This window comes from Hyla sarda, chromosome 7 (genome assembly GCF_029499605.1).
Source record: "Hyla sarda isolate aHylSar1 chromosome 7, aHylSar1.hap1, whole genome shotgun sequence".
NCBI classification, from domain to species: domain Eukaryota; kingdom Metazoa; phylum Chordata; class Amphibia; order Anura; family Hylidae; genus Hyla; species Hyla sarda.
The window spans coordinates 188,905,375-188,927,777 of NC_079195.1; the positions used below are offsets into that span (position 1 = coordinate 188,905,375).

The 22,403-nt window shown below is 40.7% G+C and overlaps 1 protein-coding gene across 33 annotated transcripts in view; it reads right to left on the minus strand.

The window, feature by feature from the left end:
- Window positions 1-22,403, minus strand: part of LOC130282928 (uncharacterized) — a 119,149-nt gene that overhangs the window by 91,248 nt on the left and 5,498 nt on the right. For all 33 annotated transcript variants that reach the window (XM_056531896.1, XM_056531920.1, XM_056531901.1 and 30 more), the window contains exons 3-8: window positions 22,239-22,290; window positions 17,671-17,737; window positions 11,327-11,834; window positions 11,020-11,046; window positions 2,910-2,939; window positions 434-485 (exon numbers count right to left, since the gene is read on the minus strand). In XM_056531896.1, the coding sequence (XP_056387871.1) occupies window positions 434-485; window positions 2,910-2,939; window positions 11,020-11,046; window positions 11,327-11,834; window positions 17,671-17,737; window positions 22,239-22,290 (736 nt within the window). The remainder of the gene's footprint in view (window positions 1-433; window positions 486-2,909; window positions 2,940-11,019; window positions 11,047-11,326; window positions 11,835-17,670; window positions 17,738-22,238; window positions 22,291-22,403) is intronic.

Genomic DNA, 22,403 nt, shown 5'->3' on the forward strand with positions numbered 1-22,403 from the left:
AACTGCAGAACTATTCCTTTATTCGGGTCTTGCTAATTGCCTATAATTTCCACATGTTGTCTGTTCCATTTGCAAAACAGCATGTGAAATTGATTGTCAATAAGTGTTGCTTCCTGAGTGGACAGTGTGATTTCACAGAAGTGTGATGGACTTGGAGTTGCATTGTGTTGTTTAAGTGTTCCCTTTAAGTTTTTTGAGCAGTGCATTCACTATCACATTCTTTATTTTAAGGCATTATATTGTAGCAATGAATGGACTCAACATCAATGTAGTAGTTGGAGTTCTAAAATGTAGGGAACAGACTGTTTACTAGTGTTGTTAACACAATGTAAAAAAAAAAACAGAAAGTAACTAGTGTTGTCCTCAATACAGTATTTAAGCCTCTTATTGATTACTTGAAGTTTGTTTTCTTTCTTATGGCTGCTGAACTTACATTGCGACTTCTGCATTCACTTCCTGTCCAGTCAATGAGCATGATGCTTGAACTAAAAAGGTAAAGTGAAATATTAGGTTTTGTGGAGAGCAACTTACTTTCTGCATTTAGTTGCAGGTGTATTTCTTGTTACTATAGAGCAATGTTTCCTAACCTAGGTCCCCTAACACCCTGGGGTTCCTTGGAGCCTGGTCAGGGTTTCCCAGATCTCAGCAACAACAAGTGCTGTTTTCACAGTAGGGATGAATAAACCTATTAAAGGACATCTGCAGTGAAAAAAACATATCCCCTATCCACAGGACAGGGGATAAGTTTCTGATCGCGGGGGGTCCGACTGCTGGGTCCCCCCCACTATCTCCCAAACAGGGCCCCTGCATTGTATGCCCCCTCCATGCCCCCTCCCCATACAGCTCGATGGGAAAGGAGGGGAGGCACGAACGCTGCCTCTCCCATAGAGATACATGGAGGAGGCGTGTCAGCCGCAACGTCATGCTGCGGCCAACACGCCTCCTGCACGGGAGAGCCACAGCAGAGCCGTGGCCACATGCAGGAGATCATGGAGGGTCCCAGTGGTCAGACCCCCGGCGATCAGAGACCTATCCCCTATCCTGTGGATAGGGGATAAGTTTTGTTCGCTGCATATTTCCTTTAAACACTGCTTAAACCCTTCAGGACTGGTCCAATTTTCATTTTTGCACTTTTGTTTTTTTCCTTCTGGCCTTTCAACAAGCAATAACTCTTTAATTTTTGCATTAAAAAATAAATATACAGGCTTGGAGGAGTAGGGCTTTTTTCTTTTACACTGTTCATGGTGCAGAAAGCTTACATGTTATCTTTAGTAAGCATGATTACAATAATTTGTATAGTTTCCATGTTGTTATATTACTTTAAAAAAATACCTTTTAAATTTTTCCGTATACAGACCTGTTTTAGTCAATTTTTTTCAGGGATTTAATGTGATCAAGGGAAAACAATTCTGGTATTTGGTATTATTTTAACATTTACGCCATTCATCATGATGTTTTGTTAATGTTATACTCTAGTAGCTCGAACATTTCTGCAGGGTGATGTTAAATATTATTATGGAAGAAGTAAATTTACATAGGTTCACACTATCTAGAGGAAAGAAGGTTCACATGTCTAGAGGAAAGAAGGTTTCTACACCAGCACAAAATGGGTTATTTACTGTAAGAACAGTGAAACTATGGAACTCTCAGGTGGTCATGTTGAACTCAATAAAAGAGTTCAAAAGGGCCTGGATGCATTTCTGGAGGGTAATAACATTACAGGTTATGGATACTAGATTTAAAGGGACTGAACGTTAATCCAGGGACTTATTTTGCCATATTTGGAGACATTTTTCCCCTGGTATGAGGCTGGCAGTTGGCATCAGCCTTATAAGGATCAACTCAGTAGAGACACAGGGATAGGGATATAGGTTAAATTTAATAAACTATTTTAACCTTAAAAACTCCGTAATTTTGTTGTTTACCAGATACAGCTCTGTGCATTTTATAGCTGTGGTGCCTGGTACTGGAGCTCTATGCATTTCAGTCCCATTCAATACAAATACCCAGCCTGACTACAATCAAATGTATGAAGCTTTTGCTGGTAAATAATATGTAAAAGTTGCAGAAGCACTTGCTGGAGACAGGACCCAGAGTTCTGCTCCATACACAACATCTATCTCTCTTCTGACTGCATTTAACTCAAAACATAATCATAAGATGCTTTAGTGAAGATTAATTCATTTAATCAGACTAAACACTTAGGGTATGTTCACACATGCAAGTTTATAATTGTAATTATTAAATAAAAAGCCAAGAACAGATCCAGAAATGGAGGACAAAATAAAAGCCAAGACATCATCTCTTTTCAAATCCATTCCTGGTTTTGAATTCAGTAATTGCAATTTAAAGGGGTACTCCGGTGCTTAGACATCTTATTCCCTATCCAAAGGATAGGGAATAAGATGCCTGATCGCGGGAGTCCTGCCGCTGGGGACCCCCGGGATCATGCACGCGGCACCCCGTTTGTAATCATTCCCTGGAGTGTATTCGCTCCGGGACTGATTACCGGCGACTACAGGGCGGGCGGCGTGTGATGTCATGCCTCCGCCCCCGTGTGATGTCAAGCTCCGCCCCTCAATGCAAGCCTACGGGAGGGGGCGTGATAACTGTCATGCCCCCTCCCGTAGCCTTGCATTGAGGGGCAGAGCGTGACATCACACGGGGCGGGGGTGTGACGTCACACGCCGCCCGCCCTGTAGTCGCTGGTAATCAGTCCCGGAGCGAATACACTCCAGGGAATGATTACAAACGGGGTGCCGTGTGCATGATCCCGGGGGTCCCCAGCGATAAGATGTCTAAGCACCGGAGTACCCCTTTAGCACTTGCAATGTATGTGCGTGTGCGTGTGAACACAATGTATGTGCGTGTGCGTGTGAACACAGCCTTAGAACACAGAAAGAAAATACCTTCGGGTAGATTTTTGTTTGTTGTCTGTCCTGTAAGAGATAACAATAGAAATGTAAGCGAACTATAAATATAAAAACCTGTAGGTATAAACAATGCTCTAAGACAAAGAGCTCCTGCCTCTTTATTGCTATTTTCTATTGCTATTCATTTAACTCCTTAAAGGGATGTTCCAGAATTTTTTTTTTTTTTTTATTTGACTATGCTGCAGTGGCTGTAAAGTTAGTTTAGTTCATAATATAGTGTCTGTACCTGTGTGTGACAGTGGTCTTGCTATTCTTATGAGATTTTCGCCACAATATTTATTTTTAACAGGATACAAAATTTACTCATGTCTTGGGATTTCCCAGGTTCACCTTATGGTGGACACTCCGGTCGGAAACATATTTTTTTAATCAACTGGTGCCAGAAAGTTAAACAGATTTGTAAATTACTAACCCCTTAAGGACCAAGGACGTACCGGTACGTCCTTGGTCCGGCTCTCCTGATATAACGCGGGGTTACACAGTAACCCCGCGTCATATCACGGCGGGCCCGGCGTCATAGTTAATTTGGGACCCGTCTCTAATAGCGCGCAGCACTGATCGCGGCGCCGCGCGCTTTTAACCCTTTAGCCGCACGCTCAGAGCTGAGCCGCGTGGCTAAAAGCGAAAGTGAAAGTTGCCGGCTAGCTCAGTCGGGCTGTTCGGGATAGCCGCGGCTAATCGCGGCATCCCAAACAGCTTACAGGACAGCGGGAGGGCCCCTACCTGCCTCCTCGCTGTCCGATCACCGAATGACTGCTCAGTGCCTGAGATCCAGGCATGAGCAGTCATGCGGCAGAATCGTTGATCACTGGTTTCTTATGAGAAACCAGTGATCAATGATGAAGATCAGTGTGTGCAGTGTTATAGGTCCCTATGGGAGCTATAACACTGCAAAAAAAAAGTGGAAAAAAAAAAGTGAAAAAAGATCATTTAACTCCTCCCCTATTAAAAGTTTGAATCACCCCCCTTTTCCAATAAAAAACACAGTGTAAATAAAAATAAAAATAAACATATATGGTATCACCGCGTGTGGAAATTTCTGAATTATAAAAATTTATCATTAATTAAACCGCTCGGTCAATGGCGTGCGCGCAAAAAAAATTCCAAAGTCCAAAATAGTGCATTTTTGGTCACTTTTTATATCATTTAAAAATTAATAAAAAGCGATCAATAAGTCCTATCAATGCAAAATGGTACCGTTAAAAACTCCAGATCACGGCACAAAAAATGAGCCCTCATACCGCCCCATACGCGGAAAAATAAAAAAGTTATAGGGGTCAGAAGATGATAATTTTAAACGTATTAATTTTCCTGCATGTAGTTATGATTTTTTCCAGAAGTCCGACAAAATCAAACCTATATAAGTAGGGTATCATTTTAATCGTATGGACCTACAGAATAAAGATAAGGTGTCATTTTTACCGAAAAATTTACTACGTAGAAACGGAAGCCTCCAAAAGTTACAAAACTGCATTTTTTTTTCAATTTTGTCGCACAATGATTTTTTTTCCGTTTCACCGTAGATTTTTGGGCAAAATGACTGACGTCATTACAAAGTAGAATTGGTGACACAAAAAATAAGCCATCATATGGATTTTTAGGTGCAAAATTGAAAGAGTTATGATTTTTTAAAGGAAAGGAGCAAAAAACGGAAATGCAAAAACAGAAAAAACCCCGGTCCTTAAGGGGTTAAATCAAGAGTAAAAAGTATAAAATATATCAATGTAACACAGACAGGCCCACCGCAATTTCTCATTTAATTATGTAAGGTAAGTTTGTATCTTCTATGTCTTAAAGGGAAAACATTCTTTTTAAATCAACTGGTGACAGAAAGTTAAACACATTTGTAAATTATTTCTGTTTAAATATCTTAATCCTTCCAGATCTTCTCAGCTGCTGTATACTACAGAGGAAGTTCTTTTGTACTTTTCTTTTTTAAGTTCTTTTCTGTCTGACCACAATGGTCTCTGCTGACACCTCTGTCCATGTCAGGAACTGTCCAGGTTTGTTATGGGGATTTACTCCTGCTCTGGACAGTTCCTGACATGGACAGAGGTGTCAGCAGAGAGCGCTGTGGTCAGACAGAAATGAAATTCAATAAAAGAACTTCCTGTGGAGCATACAGCAGCTGATATGTACAGGAAATATTATGATTTTTACATAGTAATTTACAAAAAAAAATTGTTTTCCACCGGAGTACTCCTTTAATGACATTGTACATAAATATACGTCCTAGTGCCCACACATCTTTTGAAAGATAATTTTTCTGAAATGGTTTTTGGGACGCATGTTGCATTTACAAGTCCCTGGGGTGCCAGAACAGCAAAAAAAACTTCACATGGCACACTAATTGGGAAACTACACCCCTCAAGGAACATAACAAGGGGTACAGTGATCCATAACAACTTACAGGTGTTTGACGGATTTGCGTTGAACTTGGACAAGAAAATGAAAAATTTTTAACACTAAAATTATGGTGTTACGCAACACTTTTCATTTTCACATGGTATAATTGGAGAAAATGGACCCCAAAATTAGAAGCCCAATTTCTCCCGATTAAGAAATGTGGACAGTTCTCAGAACAGAAGGAGCGCCATTCGACTTTTGGAGAGCGAATTTTGCTGGAATTGAAGTCGGGGCCATGTGCATTTACAAACCTCCCATGGAGCCATTTTTCACACTATAATGATAGTGTTATACCAAATGTTTCATCTTCACATTGGGTAATAGAGAAAAAGGCCCCCAAAATTTGTAGTGCAATTTCACCTGAGAAATAAAAAATACCCCATATGTGGATAAAAAGTGCTCTGCAGGCGCACTACAATGCTCAGACTACAGGTCTCAGAACAGAAGGAGTGCCATTGGGTTTTTGGAGTGAAAAGTTTGTTGGAATTGAAGTCGGGGGCCATGTGCGTTTACAAAGCCCCCATTGTGCAAGAACAGCAGAAACCCCACACATGTGACACCATTTTAGAAACTACACCCCTCAAGGAATGTAACAAGTGTTTTAGTTTTTTGAACAGTGGGCCATAAAAGTAAAAAAATTTATTTTTAACACTGAATTGCAGGTATTAACCAAAATTTTTTTAGTTTCATAAGTAGTAAGAGAAAAAAAAGTTCCACAAAATTTGTAGCCCGATTTCTCCAGAATAAGGAAATACCCCATATATGGCTATGGTGGTAAAGCACTGTGCTGGTGCAAAACAGGGCTTAGGAGTGAGACAGCACCGATTAGATTTGAGGCCTAAAGTGGTAATTTGCACTGCAATGGTTGAGGTTCTGACATAAAATCTAAGGGGACCACAATTTTGAAACTACACCCCTCAAGGAAGGCAACAAGGGGTACAGTGAGGCCATAAATTAAAAAATTAGATTTTTCTTTTTACACTAAAATGCTGGGTTTACCCAATTTTTAACATTTTCACAAGGGGTAATGGGAGAAATTCGGTTACGAATTTTGGAGGTCTTTTTCTCCTGACTATGGAAATACACCCACATATGGGGTAACATGCTGGGCGGGCGCACAACAAGGCTCAGAAGTCATAGAGGTCTGTTTGCATTTGAGGCCTATGGCATATCAGTAGCTGACAGTTACATACATTCAGAGGAAAATACAAAAATGTGACACCATTACAGAAAGTACCCACCCTGAGGAATGGGTATAGGGGTAAAGAGGAAATTTTGAACGCACAGGTGTTTCCTAAATTTATTTTCCAGTAATGGATGAAGGGTAGCTTTTGAAAATTGCAATTTTCAACCTATGCTCTGCTTCATCTTTCTGGGAACAACTAACATGTGACTCCGAATTGTCGCCTGGAAATACGACAGAGCTCATGAGCAAGAACTCTTCGCATTTGAAGCCAATGTTTCTTACGGACCTAACTGACAGTTACATACATTCAGAGGAAAATACAAGAAAGGAACACCCACATGTGAGCCTATTACAAACAGTACACCCCCTAGGGAAGGTGTATAGGGGTAATGTGGAGATTGGGAACAGACTAGTGCTCCCTAAATTTATTTTCCAGGAATGGATGAGGTTTAATATGGGGAAAATGAAAATTGCAATTTTACTACTGATATGCCAATAATTTTCCCAGAATGATGACCCAGAGTATGGACAAAAGTAAAAATGATGCCCTCCCCTAACCCTATGCTCTGAATTATCATTCTGGGAATGTGATGTGTGTGACCGTCCCTATTCTGTTACCTCAAATGTGCACCTCGCTCAGGTGGGTAGAGAGCGCTGCGCATTTCAGGCAACTTGCAAACCCCCAATGCTGTTGACTCTGTGTCCCATGACCCATTTTTTGGGGGGGGGAAAAATATTATCAGGGGTATTGGGAAAGAGGTTTTGTTTTTGTATTGTTTGGGGGGGGGGTGTTTGGTTTTAAAATTTGGAAAACAATGTACTCTGGACTGGTACATTGGAGTAGAATTCTGGGGAATTAAAATTATGGAAAAGGATTAAAAATTTAGCACTACATGGAAGTGTGATATTCCCTGAAGCAATCTCTAATGCAGAGGCCCGGATGATCGGGGCAAGTGTCACACTGAGTGGTAGTGTCCTTCCGAATCCCCCTCCTGTGACACACTCTGCATTTTTTCTGGGATCGTCCCTTCTCTCCAGTGTGGGAGACCTCAGCTGGAAAGTGATGGCCGGGGATGATCAGGGAACCACAGTTCCAGAGGTGCTCTGACCCGCTCTTTGGTGGTCACCAAAGATTAGGGCATTTAGAACTTTCTCTTGAAACTGCAGGAATGTTCCTGTGCAGCCAGTGTACTGGGACAGTACAAAAGAGTTATACATGGCAACCTGTACCAAGTAGACCGTTACTTTTTTGTACCATGTCTGTGTTTTCCGTATGGCATCATATGGCTTGAGGACTTGGTCAGAGAGATCAACTCCCCCCATATACTGATTGTAGTCCAGAATACAATCGGGCTTGAGGAGCAGTCCCACGGTACCTCGCACAGGGACAGGGGTGCTGCCGTTCCCATGAATTGTGGTGAGCATAAGCACATCCCTCTTGTCCTTATACCTGACCAGCAACAGGTTTTCATGGGAAAAGGCACGGGACTCACCCCGGGGATAGGAGCGTGTAGGGGATGGGGTGGAAGGCCTCTTTGATTCTTCCAGACTGTCCCACAAGCGACCGTGGATCTGGCGGCGACTGATGTAAAGAGAGGGATACTAGTGTAAAAGTAATCCACGTAAAGGTGGTAACCTTTATCTAGTAATGAGTGCAAAAGGCCCCAAATGATTTTCCCGCTAACACCCAGAGTGGGGGGACATTCTGGGGATTCAATATGGGAATCTCGTCCCTCATACACCATAAACTTGTAAGTGTACCCTGAGGTACTCTAGCAAAGTTTATACATCTTCACGCCTACCGCGCCCGCTTGGTTGGGATGTATTGCCAGAAGCTGAGTCTCCCCTAAAAGCTGATGAGAGACTCATCAATAGCGACCTTCCGCCCAGAGACATAGTCCTCCCAAAATTTGACCCCGAAGTGATTGATGACCGGCCTGATTTTATACAGGCGGTCATATGCGGGATCAGTTCGGGGGGGACATTCCGCATTATCAGCATAATTACTACACTTACAAAAAATGCACCAAAAACTAAAGTATAGACAAAATATAAACAATCTTTATTGAAGTAAATAATAATGTTAAAAGACTAGTAAAAAACACACATATAGAGCAAAATAGTACAGCACCAGTCAGATACAAGGTACAGGTAGGGCAGGCACACAGTACATAAGATGGCAATAGAACTAGATTCACATGTAAAGTGCAAGAATGTGGTACAAACAATAGACCAAATGATAAAGTACATAGCATGAAAATAGCAATGACCTATGGGTGCCAAACCATACCTATACCAAACCCCAACGACCGTTTTGCGGTAGAACTCGCTTCCTCACGCCCCCTGAGGAAGCGAGTTCTACCGCAATAAAATTTCAATCACCCCCCTTTTACAAAAAAAAAAATGTAAATAAATAAAGGAAATGCCCAAACTATTAAAATATAATGGTAATGATACCGTATGGTGAACAATATAAACATAAAAGAAAAAAAATCAGTTTAGAAATTCTGATCTCATCTCTTCTCAAAAAGTCACATACACACTGATGTGCTCAATTGTCCGAAATATTATAATATAACATTATTTATCCAGAATGGTAAATGGTGTTTAATGTGTAAAAAAAAAAATCAAAACCATGGAATTTCTTTTCTTGTGTCACCTCAAATCCCACAAAAAAGGTAATCAAAAAATAAGATCAGTACAAAAATGCTACCGATAAAAACTGTAGATGTTATCAAGATGGTCCCGATCAGCCCGACTGAGCAGCCGGGATGCTTTTACTTTCACTTTTAGACGCGGCAATCAACTTTGATCGCCGCATCTAAAGAGTTAATGCCGGACATCAGCCCGATCGGCGATGTCTGGCATTAGCGTGGGTCCTGGTTGCTTATAGCAACCAGGACCCACCGGGTATGATGCGCGGTCACCTCGTGAGCGCGCATTATATATGGGAACGCGCATATGGACGTTCATAAACGTCCATATGCGCTAAGGGGTTAAAGGGGTCAAAATAGGGCAATTTTAAACAAACTTATTCGATTACGTTTTTGTAAAGCAGTGCAATAATAAAATTGCATGCGAACATGGGTATCATTTTAATTGTATTGACCCACAGAGAAAAGTGACCCACAGGATAAAGATACCCCCCCCACCCCCCAATTTGCTAAATTGCAGGTTTCTTTTCAATTTCCCCCCCACAAATAATATTTGTCATTACATTACATAGTCATTACAAAGTACAATTAATCTTGCAAAAAAAATAAAAACAAGCATATGGGTCTGTGTATGGAAAAACAAAGGAGTAATGTCTCTTAAAAGGCAAAGAGGAAAAAAAATTAAATTGGCTGTGTCCTCAATGACAAAATGGCCTGTGTCTATTGACATTATTATACCACAGACATAAAGACACCTAATGTAGCACTAACCACTATTGACCAGAAGATTAAAGGGGCACTCTGGAGGGAAAAAATCTAATCAATTGGTGCCAGAAAGTTATACAGATTTGTAAATTACTTAATATTAGTTGTGTAGTTCTTTCCAATCAGACACAGTGCTCTCTGCTGTCCTTTATAGGAATTGTCCAGAGCAGGAACAAATCCTTACAGCAAACCTCTCCTGTTCAAGACACGGACAGAATTGGTAGCAGAGAATACTGGGGTCAGACTGTAAAGAACTACACAACTTCCTCTGGAGCATACAGAGAAGCCTTAAGAGTTTTAAAAAGAAGTAATTTACAAATCTGTATAACGTTCTGGCACCAGTTGATTTAAGAACATATTTTTCCTCCGGAGTACTCCTTTAAAGGAGTACTACAGTGAAGGGCAATCTAACCCCTATCTAAAAGTGGATTAGAGTCTGATCGCAGGAGTTCTGACTGCTGGGAACCCCGGTGATCTTCTAAATGATGCTCTGGCTATCCTCGCGCATGGAGCGGGGGTTGGCACGCGCCCTCCATCTCTATGGGAGAGCTGGAGATACCCGAGCACTATACTCATGTACCTCTGGATTGCCCAAAGATTTGAATGGAGGGCATGTGCCAACCCTCTGTGTGTAGGGAGATCTGGAACGATGCGCAGGAGAAATACATAGTACATAGGCAACAAAAAATGTTTGACAATGCAGTAGAGATTAAAATCATACAGTTGGGGGTATTATTCAGTGCAATTAAGCTGGTTTTCTTGTATTATATGACACTTCTCCGCAGCTCTCCAGCCATGTTTCTGACCCTTATAAGATTCTTGTAAAAGTCAGAAAACAGGAGGCATGGTTTTCAATTTGTACACAAGAAGTGATGTATATACACTAGTTTGAACCTCTTTTCTAAGCAGAAAAGTTGCAGTAAGCTATGCAATGTAAACCATTTGGTACCATACACCAGTATTAATAAATATATGCCAGTGTACCTGATACTTTTTCTTTCTATATATTTTGCATAGGATTGCATAGAGTTATGTTACAAATAATGGTTTGTATGAAGGGTAAATCATGACTTACCTGCTGGAGGTTCATACACAATGCCAGCTAAGAAATAAAGAAACATTTGCTTTACAGAGATAATATAGAAAACATATTCATGTTATTAATAAACAAAACAAATAATAATAATTGGTATTGATTCAACAACATAATTATACAATCTTTTTAACATGGCAACCATATTTATTTGAACACCCTGTATGAAATCTATATTGTTTGATTTATTGTAGTTATTTTCTGTCATTTACTACATTTATATATGTAAACAAATTTAGAGAATCATAAGAAAACTAAAGAAAAATAATGCTATAAATGTGTAACTTACTATTTGGTGGACTAAAAGGAGGCAGTGGATTTGCACCATTCTGAGCATTTGCTGTGGACTGCGGGTTTGATGCTGTTGGTGGGTTTACTGCAGATGGCGGGTTTGATGGTGTTGATGGATTTACTGCAGGTGGTGGGTTTACTGAAGATGGTGGATTTGATGCTGTTGGTGGGTTTAATGCAGATGGTGGGTTTACTGCTGAAGGTGGATTTACACCAGAGGGTTGGTTTTCTGCAAATGGTGAGTTTGTTGCATAAGATGGGCTTGCTTCAGGAGGTAGGCTTGTTTCTGATGGGTTCCCTGAAGAAGGTTGATTTATAACAGGTGGTGTAGGAGAATGGGCTATTAATACAAAAGAACCTGACCATTCCTCATACTCATGTGACTCTATTCCATTCTGTGCAGATGCTAAATATCGCTTTTCACCAGGCCTTTTCTGCACAATCACACGGCCTCCTTCTGGAGGAAGCTTTCCATCATGAATTGCAGCCTGACAAATGGAAGAATCCTGTAAGACAGCAAAGCCCAGCCATGAAGATATATATATATATATATATATATATATATATATATATATATATATATATATATAGTGTCTTTGTACAGTATATTATGTTTGACAGAGTTTTTCCTACTGTGACTTGACATGAGCAAAGTGAAATGGAGTTTGAGCTACACTTAGCAAGAAAATAGCTTATGACTAGTTTTGAGTTAGAATTTACATTAATTTTTAACTTACAGCTAATGAAATACTGTACATTCACATAGAATGGAGATATCAATGAATATGACTAATACAATGAGGATAAGAAATTACTTTAAAAATAAATATGACAATACTGTATCTAGGCATCTAGAGAGTCCAGCCAGTCATACTGTAAAGAATACTAAAGAACTGAATGGATGGTCAATTTTAGTCATCAAGTTATTGTGTTAACCATAGGATTTCACTTTACCATCTGTATAATAAAAATTCTGAAACCTTGCACTTCACTTAAAACTAAGATGTGATTTCTGATCGCAGGGGTCCCACCGCTGGGGACCCCCTCAATATAGCATGCGGCACCCACCTGTTTCTTGTCCGGAAGCGTTGGAGGGTCTGGGTCCAGTCCACGGGAATGGAAGATCGTGACGTCACGACTTCGCCCCGTGTGATGTCACGCCCCGTCCACTCAATGCAAGTCTATGGGAGGGGGCGTGAAGGCCGTCAGGCCCCCTCCCATAGACTTGTATTGAGGGAACCCCCACGATCAGACATCTTATCCCCTATCCTTTGGATAGGGCATAGGATGTCTAGGGGTGGAGTACCCCTTTAAAGCATTGTCCTCCTTATCATCAAAGACAGAAGTATAGTGAAAGCTGACACCAGTGGATCTTAGACACCTTTCCCATTGATGCCAATAGAGCAGCCTGTCTATTGTTGCCTTTGTCCAAGGGGCTTGCTGTAAAGCATACCTCTAAAAGTTTAAGCAAGATGCCTCCATAATAATGTATAGAGATGAGCGAACTTACAGTAAATTTGATTTGTCGTGAACTTCTCGGCTCGGCAGTTGATGACTTATCCTGCATAAATTAGTTCAGCTTTCAGGTGCTCCGGTGGGCTGGAAAATGTGGATACAATCCTAGGAGACTCTTTCCTAGGACTGTATGCACCTTTTCTTGACCACCGGAGCACCTGAAAGCTGAACTAATTTATGCAGGATAAGTCAGCAACTGCCGAGCCGAGAAGTTCGTGACGGATGGAATTTACTGTAAATTCGCTCATCTCTAATAATGTACAAAAAATTACATTCAGTAAAAATTACAATCTGAGTATAGAAACAGATTAGTAAAAAACATGTTTCACTATCTAGCTCTAATCAGTGAAAAGAAAATCTAAGCAACACATTTCCTTTAAAGGGTTACTCCGGTGGGGGGGGGGGAAAAATCAACTGGTGCCAGAAAGTTAAACAGATTTGTAAATGACTTCTATTTAAAAATCTTACTCCTTCCAGTACTTATCAGCTGCTGTATGCTCCAGAGGAAGTTTGTTTCTTTTTGAATGTCTTTTCTGTCTGACCACAGTGCTCTCTGCTGACACCTCCGTCCATGTCAGGAACTGTCCAAGAACTTCCTCTGTAGTATACAGCATCTGATAAGTACTGGAAGGAGTAAAACATTTTGAGAAGGGTACTCCAACCTGGAGAGAGTTCAGCACTCGAGGATAATATTAAAACATATCCAGTTTTATTGAAGACTTCTTAAAATGTCCATAGGACTGGCATACAATATATAAAACCAATGCGTTTCGCTGTAGTCTTTATCAAGGCTTGTGAATTTCACCTAAGACAAGATATATATAAGAATTACTGGGTCTGTATGATCCGCCCCTCACTCTCGTTAACGCAGCTGTGTAATCCACAGATCCTAAGCCTTGTCTTCATATTAACCCCTAATCCACACAGAGAAAATCCAGGTTTATGACATAATTACTCTATTTCTAAATTATACTGGTATAAATACGTCAGCGTAGTATTATTCGGGGAATGCATCCTCTATAAATGCATGAAAACTTATTTGTATAAACATAAAAGAATGCATCCTCAAAAAAATGTCCGTGTCCCGGTTGCAGTCTGAGATTTTGGACTCCAGCATGAGTCTGAAATCTATAAAAAGGTGCTCATGTTTTCAAAGTGAAAAATTAAATAGAAAGAAGCATATTTTTTAATAACTTGCAATTGGAAAGTTATTCTGCATACATCAATCTATAATATATCAAAAGTGCAAGTAAAAGTGCAAATGGGTCACACTAAAAAAACGTGCACAAAGGATGCGGTCTATCGCAAAGCCCTTCTCCAACAAACCCCCAACAAACCTACCCTTCACCTCTGGGCCAAAAGGCACCTGCAAGGATCCAGGTTCGATGCCCCTTTTCGCTGAAGCTACTAAGGGGCCACAAATGCACCTGGCTTTAACCTAGGCGTTAACCAAAGTATCAGCCGAGGAGCTGTATACTGATGGCATCTTGAGGGGTTGCAGGGAGGTGAGGAACTGAATGGCCACACACACCTCACCTAGACCGCCAGGAGGGATACCCAGAAGGGCAACCGCATCCTGACAAATCCTGTGTACAAACAAAACATGCAAAGTGGCATAGTGACATACAAAAATAATAAATAAGTGAATGAGTGCAGCTGGATCTATAAAAATTTCCCTGATCCTAGCCAGAAGGCCGGGATACCAAGGGTGAGTGCCAAAGGTGAAGAGTATATGGTGCAGTGCGTTCACTCAGTGAGCTATAACACCTAGTGAGTTTCAGCACCTTAGGGTCACCATTCCCCGAGGCACAAAAGTCCCGGAGGAAACAGGTCACATCAGGGCAGCCTTCGAGATGATTCCTCAGAACCAGCCCCAGAACGCACCGGTACACCTGCCCCCTACCATGCAGTACCCATCCCTACCAGCTCCACACCAGCATTGCCTGCCACCGGCATGAAACTGATAAGAACAGATCCTACACTTGATCTTAGTGAGAAGCGATGAAAGGTACCCTTTAAGAATCCAAAAGGCTTCTCTGTTGTGCAGTTTTTTTAATCAATCCCCTCCTCTCAAGTTTTTTTTTAACTTGCTCCAACACAGTTACCTTCATTGTTGAGACGGAACCATCATGACATTCCTTAAAATGCTGCAATGCTCCTGACATCGCTTTGGTGTGAACACCGCTTGAGGGCTTTGCCCCTGCTATGTGTTTCGCTACTCATTTTTTACTTTTCTGGAAGTGTACCCCACATACTGCAGTCTACATGCCTCGCAGGTGAAACAGTATACTGCGTGTGACGATTTGCACGACACATAGGTATCAATTGTAAAAACTTGTTCAGTGACTTCTGATTTAAATGTGGATGTCTTGTTCCAACTATTTGTTAATTATATTTTTAATCACTGGATATTCCTTGTTATGAGTGGTGGAGGACACAATATTCGGCTGTCATAAAGAGTGTCAGACTTGCTAGACAATTGTTTAGTTGTTATTTTTCTACACTTGTACAGGTAGGATGATCTAGGTTTAGATATAGCTGCCTGCCTGGCACTGTCGATGAGTCCCCAGATATAGCCCCTTTCAGTAGACATCATTTAGACAGGTACAGTAATTATTCTCCGGAACTCAAAGAATATACTGTATATTGGATGTAACCGTTTATTTTTTTTGCTCACTTACAATTATTTTTATTTTGATGTGCCCTTCTTCCTTCAGGTTAGGAGTAGTCTTATGGGGGCCAAAGTCTCGACCTCATTGGCCAACCTCTATATGGCCTGGTGGGAGGAGGGACGCATCTTCCCCCTGCGGAGAATCCCTTCCTACGTCACATCATCTGGTACGCTCGTTATATAGATGACGTGCTGATGGTGTGGGGACTGGACCTCCGTGTGGCAATTCATTTTTGAAGTTTTCTGAATTATAATGAGGATAATTTAAGATTATTATCTTACGAGATCTTAGGAGATTCCCAGTCAGGTAAAATAACATCCAACTTGTACAAAAAGTCGATATCAGGAAACACCCTTTTACATGCTAAAAGTGCCCATGAGAGGCATGTTATCAGAAACCTCCCCAAGGGAGAATTCATACAGGCTAGATGCAATTGCTCTGAAGAGAAATCTATTCGGGAATAATGTGAAAGAGTAGAAAAACATCTACTAAAAAGGGGCTCATGGACAGTGCCAGGCAGGTGGTTATATCTGAACCTAGATCTGCCTACCTGTACAAGGGTAGAAAAATAACAAGTAAACAATTGTCTAGCAAGTCTGACACTTTTGATGACAGCCCGAATATTGTGTTCTCCACCACTCATAGCAAGGAATATCCAGTGATTAAAAATATAATTAAAAAATATTTACCCATTCTGAAATGAGACACAGGCCTTGAACGAATCCTGGAACAGGGGTGTACATTCATAGCAAAACAGAATTGTACCCTCGGCAACCAGTTGTCCCCCAGTCTTTTCCAGGACTACAGCGAAACGCTGTTGGTTTTATATATATTGTATGCCAGTCCTATGGACATTTTAAGATGTCTTCAATAAAACTGGATATGTTTTAATATTATCCTTGAGTGCTGGACTCTCTTCAGGTTGGAGTTTCCTTCTCTTGATGACTACCTTAGAGCGGCTGTGTGTTTCCAGTCCCGCGCACCTCAGATAAGACTCTCAAGCAAGCTTAGACTACAAGCGGTGAGCTGTAACCAACCTGTTTTTTCTATCTATTAAGATGATTTAATAGAAGTTATTTACAAATCAGTTTAACTTTCTGGTACCAGCTGATTTAAAAAAATATTTTTTCATCCTTTTTACCCCTTGTACCACTATAAGTCTAAGCAGATCATTGACTCCTATATAACACTCAAATTTGAGTTGGCATTTTAGACAAAGCTTAGAAAAGAAGTACCATCCTTTAGCAAGGATACATCTTTACATACTATGTACTAAGAAACAACAAACATTCCCATAATTAATAATTCTGTTGGTAAAATACAATAAATGTTAGAATTTTAAGCATACGTTCACATGTGTGTTGTTTGCTGATTATTTTACTGTAGATTTTTTGCAACTGATTATGCTACCCATTGACTTCAATGGGTAGCAAAATCTGCAACATAAAAATCTGCAGCAAAATATGCACAGGTGAATGTACCCTAAAGGTCTATTCACACAATAGAATTTCCACATGTGGATTCCTCCTCAAATTAAAGCCCAATAGACTTCTATGGGATTACACACTCCCATTCACACTTCCGAATTTCCGCTTGCACATTCTGCACCGATTCTGCACCAATTCTGCACAAAATCCACACAAGCCAGAAACCACCCAAATGAATGCGGAAGCGGGATAGGTGCGGATGTGCGGAAATCTTGCTGTGTGAATAGACCCTATAGGGCTATGCTTACATGCCAGAATGTCTGCACAGAAAATCTCTGTGTGGACATTCTGCAGACTGCTGGAATGCATTCTGTGCAGAGTTTACAGAAAAAATGTTAATTCTTTCTGCGGATGCCACAATTCTGCTATGTGCACAGCACAGCAGAATCCCATTGAAATCAAATGGGTCTTTGCTGCTGTGAATTCTCGCATTGGAATTCCGCATGGAAATTCTGGCGAGTGAACATAGCCTAAAGGTCCCAATACACAGATGTCATTAGATGAATGTGGATGATTTAATCCAAAACAGTTTGCAGAGTGAAACTTTTTAGATGACCTATAAAGGCTGAAACACCAAGCATAAATCACAAGTAAATAGCTACTCCTAATAAATTATTGTTATTATTACTATTATACTGTTCATCTGTTACACTACAACTGTTACTTACATCAGTGAAGGTTCCGGTTCCCCATACACCTCCATGCTCATCCATGCATCCACTAGGGCATACAACTCTAGAAATAAAATGAATATGTTTTTAGACTTTATTGTATATTAGACTTTATTGTTTTTTTTTTTTACATGTTGCTCATATTCATTTAGGTGAGTAAATGGCTATGTGTTTTCCAACAGCAGAGGGGTCCTGAGTTGAAGATCAACCAGTTAACCCCTTAAGGACACAGCCCACTTAAAGGGGTACTCCGCCCCTGGCATCTTATCCCCTATCCAAAGGATAGGGGATAAGATGTTAGATCACCGCGGTCCCACTGCAGGGGACCCCGGGGATCGCCGCTGCGGCACCCCGCCATCATTACAGCACAGAGCGAGTTCGCTCTGTGCGTAATGACGGGCGATACAGGGGCCGGAGCAGCGTGACGTCATGGCTACGCCCCTCATGACATCACGGTCCATCCCCTTAATGCAAGTCTATGGCAGGGGGCATGACGACCGCCACGCCCCCTCCCATAGACTTGTATTGACAGGGGTGGGCCGTGACATCACGAGGGGCGGAGCTGTGACGTAACAATGCTCCGGCCCCTGTATCGCCCGTCATTACGTGCAGAGTGATCTCGTTCTGCGTAGTAATGATAGTGGGGTGCTGCACGCTAACTTTTTAACCAAATTGGTATGTTTAAAATCCTTCTATTTTGATGACCTATACATTTTTCATTTTTCCGTATAAGCAGCGGTATGAGGGCAAATTTTTTGCGCCATGATCTGTACTTTTTATTGATACCACGTTTGTGTATATAAAACTTTAATTAATTTTTTTATAATTTTTTTTTAATAAAATGTGACAAAAAAGCAGAAATGTGCTTTTTTTTTTTTACGTTCACGTCGTTCACCATACGGGATCAGTAACATTATATTTTAATAGTTCGGACATTTATGCACGCGGCGATACCCAATATGTGTATTAATTATACATTTTTTGACACTTTATTGGGGTAAAATGGGACAAAAGGGAAAAAAGGCCATTTTTCATTTTTATTGGGGGAGGCGATTTTTCACTTTTTTTAAAAACTTTTTTTTTTTACATTTTTTACTTTCATTTTTACACTTTAATAGTCGTTGATTGCTCGATCTCAGACCAGAGCAGCAGACCCCGGGAGACGGCCAGATGAGGGGACATCCGGCCGCCATGCTTGATAATCGGATCGCTGCTGCAGCGCTGCGGGCGATCCGGTCATCCATTCAAAGTACCGCACTGCCGCAGATGCCGTAATCTGTATTGATCACGGCATCTGAGGGGTTAATAGCAGACATCCGCGCGATTGCGGATGTCCGCCATTACCGGCGGGTCCCTGATAGCAGCCGGGACCTGCCTTGCATGACGACAGCACTGCTCCAGTGCTCACGGTCATGACGGAGTGTAAATGTACGCAATGGTACATTAAGTACCACGGCACCATGACGTACATTTACATCCATTGTCGTTAAGGGGTTAAAAAAAAAAACTAACTTTTTTGACAAAATAAGTATGCATAAAATTGTCTTATTTTGACCACCTATAACATTCTCATTTTTCCATATACGGGGCTGTATGAGGGCTTATATTGCACTGTGATCAGTATTTTTTTTTTTGTACCACTTTTGCATCAATGTGACAATTTGATTGCATTTTTTTAAATGTGATGTGACCAAAACGACGCAGCAATTTTGAAATTTACATTTATTTTACACTTTTTAAGTCCACATAGGGGGCTATCTATAGCAATCATCAGATGGCTATTACTGTTCAGTGCTATGCATATGCATAGCACTGATCAGTGTTATTGGCAATCTTCTTCTCCGGTCAGCTTGATGTCAGACCAGAGAAGAAGACCCCTGGAGAGAAGTGGAGGCAGGAAAGGGGACCTCCATCTGGCATCTTGGCTGATCTGATCCCTGCCGCAGTGCCACTATGGGTCAGATCAGGGTGGAGGTTTTTTTTTTTTTTTTTTGTCATGTTTATGGTAGTTTGCTCTTGTAGTGTCCTGGTACCCTTTTTCTAGCTGCAATCTAGTTATTATTTAAGGACCATCAGCAATGACTCCAGCTATCACTACAGACACAAACTCAGCATCACAGAAATCAGAGACTGCGTGATTCCTGCTACTGCAGAAGAAATTGTGCCTAAAGGGGTACTCTGGTGAAAAACTATTTTTTTAAATCAGCTGGTGCAAGAAAGTTAAACAGATTTGTAATTTACTTCTATTTAAAAATATGAATCCTTCCAGTACCTATCAGCTGCTGTATGCTCCAGAGGAAGTTCTTTTCTTTTTGAATTTATTTTATGCCTGACCACTCTCTTCTCTCTGCTGACAGCTCTGTCCATATCAGGAACTGTCCAGAGCAGAAGCAAGTCCCCATAGCAAACCTATTCTGCTCTGGACAGTTCCTGACATGGACAGAGGTGTCAGCAGAGAGCCCTGCGGTCAGACAGAAAAGAAATTCAAAAAGAAAAGAACTTCCTCTGGAGCATACAGCAGCTGATAAGTACTGGAAGGATTATGATTTTTAAATAGAAGTAACTTACAAATCTGTATAACTTTCTTGCACTAGTTGATTATAAGAAAACATTTTTCTCTCCAGAGTACCCCTTTAACAAGTCTAAGCCAAGCACCAAAGGTGTCCCCCCTGCTTGCTATTAGAACTAAATACCCATATCCTTTTCCTAAAGCAGTATGTGTACATAGGTCCATACGTATATAAATTGGTAACTTCTAAATAATCTCAGTTCAAGCATCTGTACCTGGCTACCACTGCCTTGTACTTTATTTATTACTCAATATTGCACCAAAGTCTTTGTTTCTGATATCATTTGGGCTCTATGGCATATATATTTACCCTTTATAGATGTTTTTCCAATGACTATAGACACTTCATACGTCCAAAAAAAAAGCAATTCTTATAATTTATCAATGATTTTAAAATAATTTAAAAATGTAATTACATCCTGTTTGTGAAAGAAAAATGCCTTGAAAAAAACAAAAAACAAAAAAAAAAACATAATATTTATGCCTGCTTTTAGATTGTCTTTGAGTTTAGGTGCCCTCCTGCAGCGTCACTAAGGTTGGTTTATCTAAAGAGGGGGAATTTGTAGGGCTCTGGTAACTGTGTTCTATCTGCAATTTGTTTTATCTTTTGTGTGGCTGAGAGAATCCCTTTTCTACCTGAATAAATCTGTGTATGGAGTACTGTGAGTTAACTTGCAAAACTGTCTTTGTACATTGCATTGATTTAACAGCGTATGATACAGTATTATAAGAGTGTAAGGGTTAAAAGCATATGAGTTGTATCAGATGAGTGATGCTTTGGTCACATGATGCTTCCCAGCTAGACTCTAAACAGAAATTTTTAGAACAGCTATGGGAAGAGTCCCTAGTCTAACCCCCTCTCCAGTTACTTGCAGTCTTGGTTTTGACAGTAAAATGTGAACACCTCTTTCAGCTCTGCTCCTGCTAGGTCAAAGCGTTAGGCTATGTTCACACGGGCGAATGTCCTCACAGAAAATTTCTGTGTGGACATTCCTCCGACAGTGGAGTGCCAGCAGAATATGCCAGTTCTATGACCGCTAGAAAATGTGCCATCTCATAGATGTCAATGCATTTCTTTGTGGAGTCCGGAATCGGGATTTCCGAAGCAGAAATATCTGCCACGGTAATTTCGCTGTGTGCACAGTGCAGCAGAATCCCATTGAAATGGGACTCTGCTGCAGCGGAATATCCATGCAGAATGCATGGAATTCTGCACTGAAAGTCCATCTTGTGAACATAGCCTCACTCCTTTGTTTAGTTAATTTCAGGACAAAACTGTCCTGTATTTCGTTCAAGTTAAAACCTGCAACAAAAAAAGTCACTTTCCTGTTCAAGTTGCAAGTTCCATGATCTACATTCAATACTTTATACTTCAAAACATGTTTGAGTAAGTAGATTTCTCGGAAATGGCAGTATTTTTTTGGAGCATGTATGACAGGGAATATAAATTGTGACAGCTTGTGAGAAAACTGGGGCTAATGTGAGGACATTGGCCCTTATTTACTAAGAGTGTTGTGTAGGTTTCTTTGTGGGTTTTAATTCCCTGCAATTTATTTTCCACAGTATTTACTAAGGTTTCCCTACATTTTCCTTTTTTTACACATGTTCTGGACCTGTAGGGTTTTCCTCAGCTGAAATCCAACACATTTTATGTGTGAACCTAAGTAAATATGTTGTTTTTTTGTGAAAATATCGAGAACATGCCCCTTTTCGGAGACCACGCCCCCTTTCACGGCGGCCACGCCCCCTTTTCAGGTTTTCTTAGCAAAATGGAGAGTTAGTCGGGGTTTTTTTAAATTCTGGCGCAAATTCTGTCGCAGAAAGAATTTGTGGCGCAGATTCTGGCGCAGACAGAATTTCTGGCGCAAGATGACAGAATCTGGCGCACAACCCGACAAAACATGTCGGGTTTGCAACAGTAAATGAGGGCCACTGTTGTAAATTTCTGCAACAGATGCTATGTGACTAATATGTAATCAATGTATACAATTCTCACTCTGTAAGTTGTGCAGGTAGATGGACAGCCGAGGAGGAACATACAGCTTCAGCTGAAAAAAAGAAATAAATGAATAGCTTCAAAACATAAATGAAATCACTTGAGACAGATTTGTCATTATGACATGTACTTCATGAACTCATGAATCAACATGTAAAAGGACAT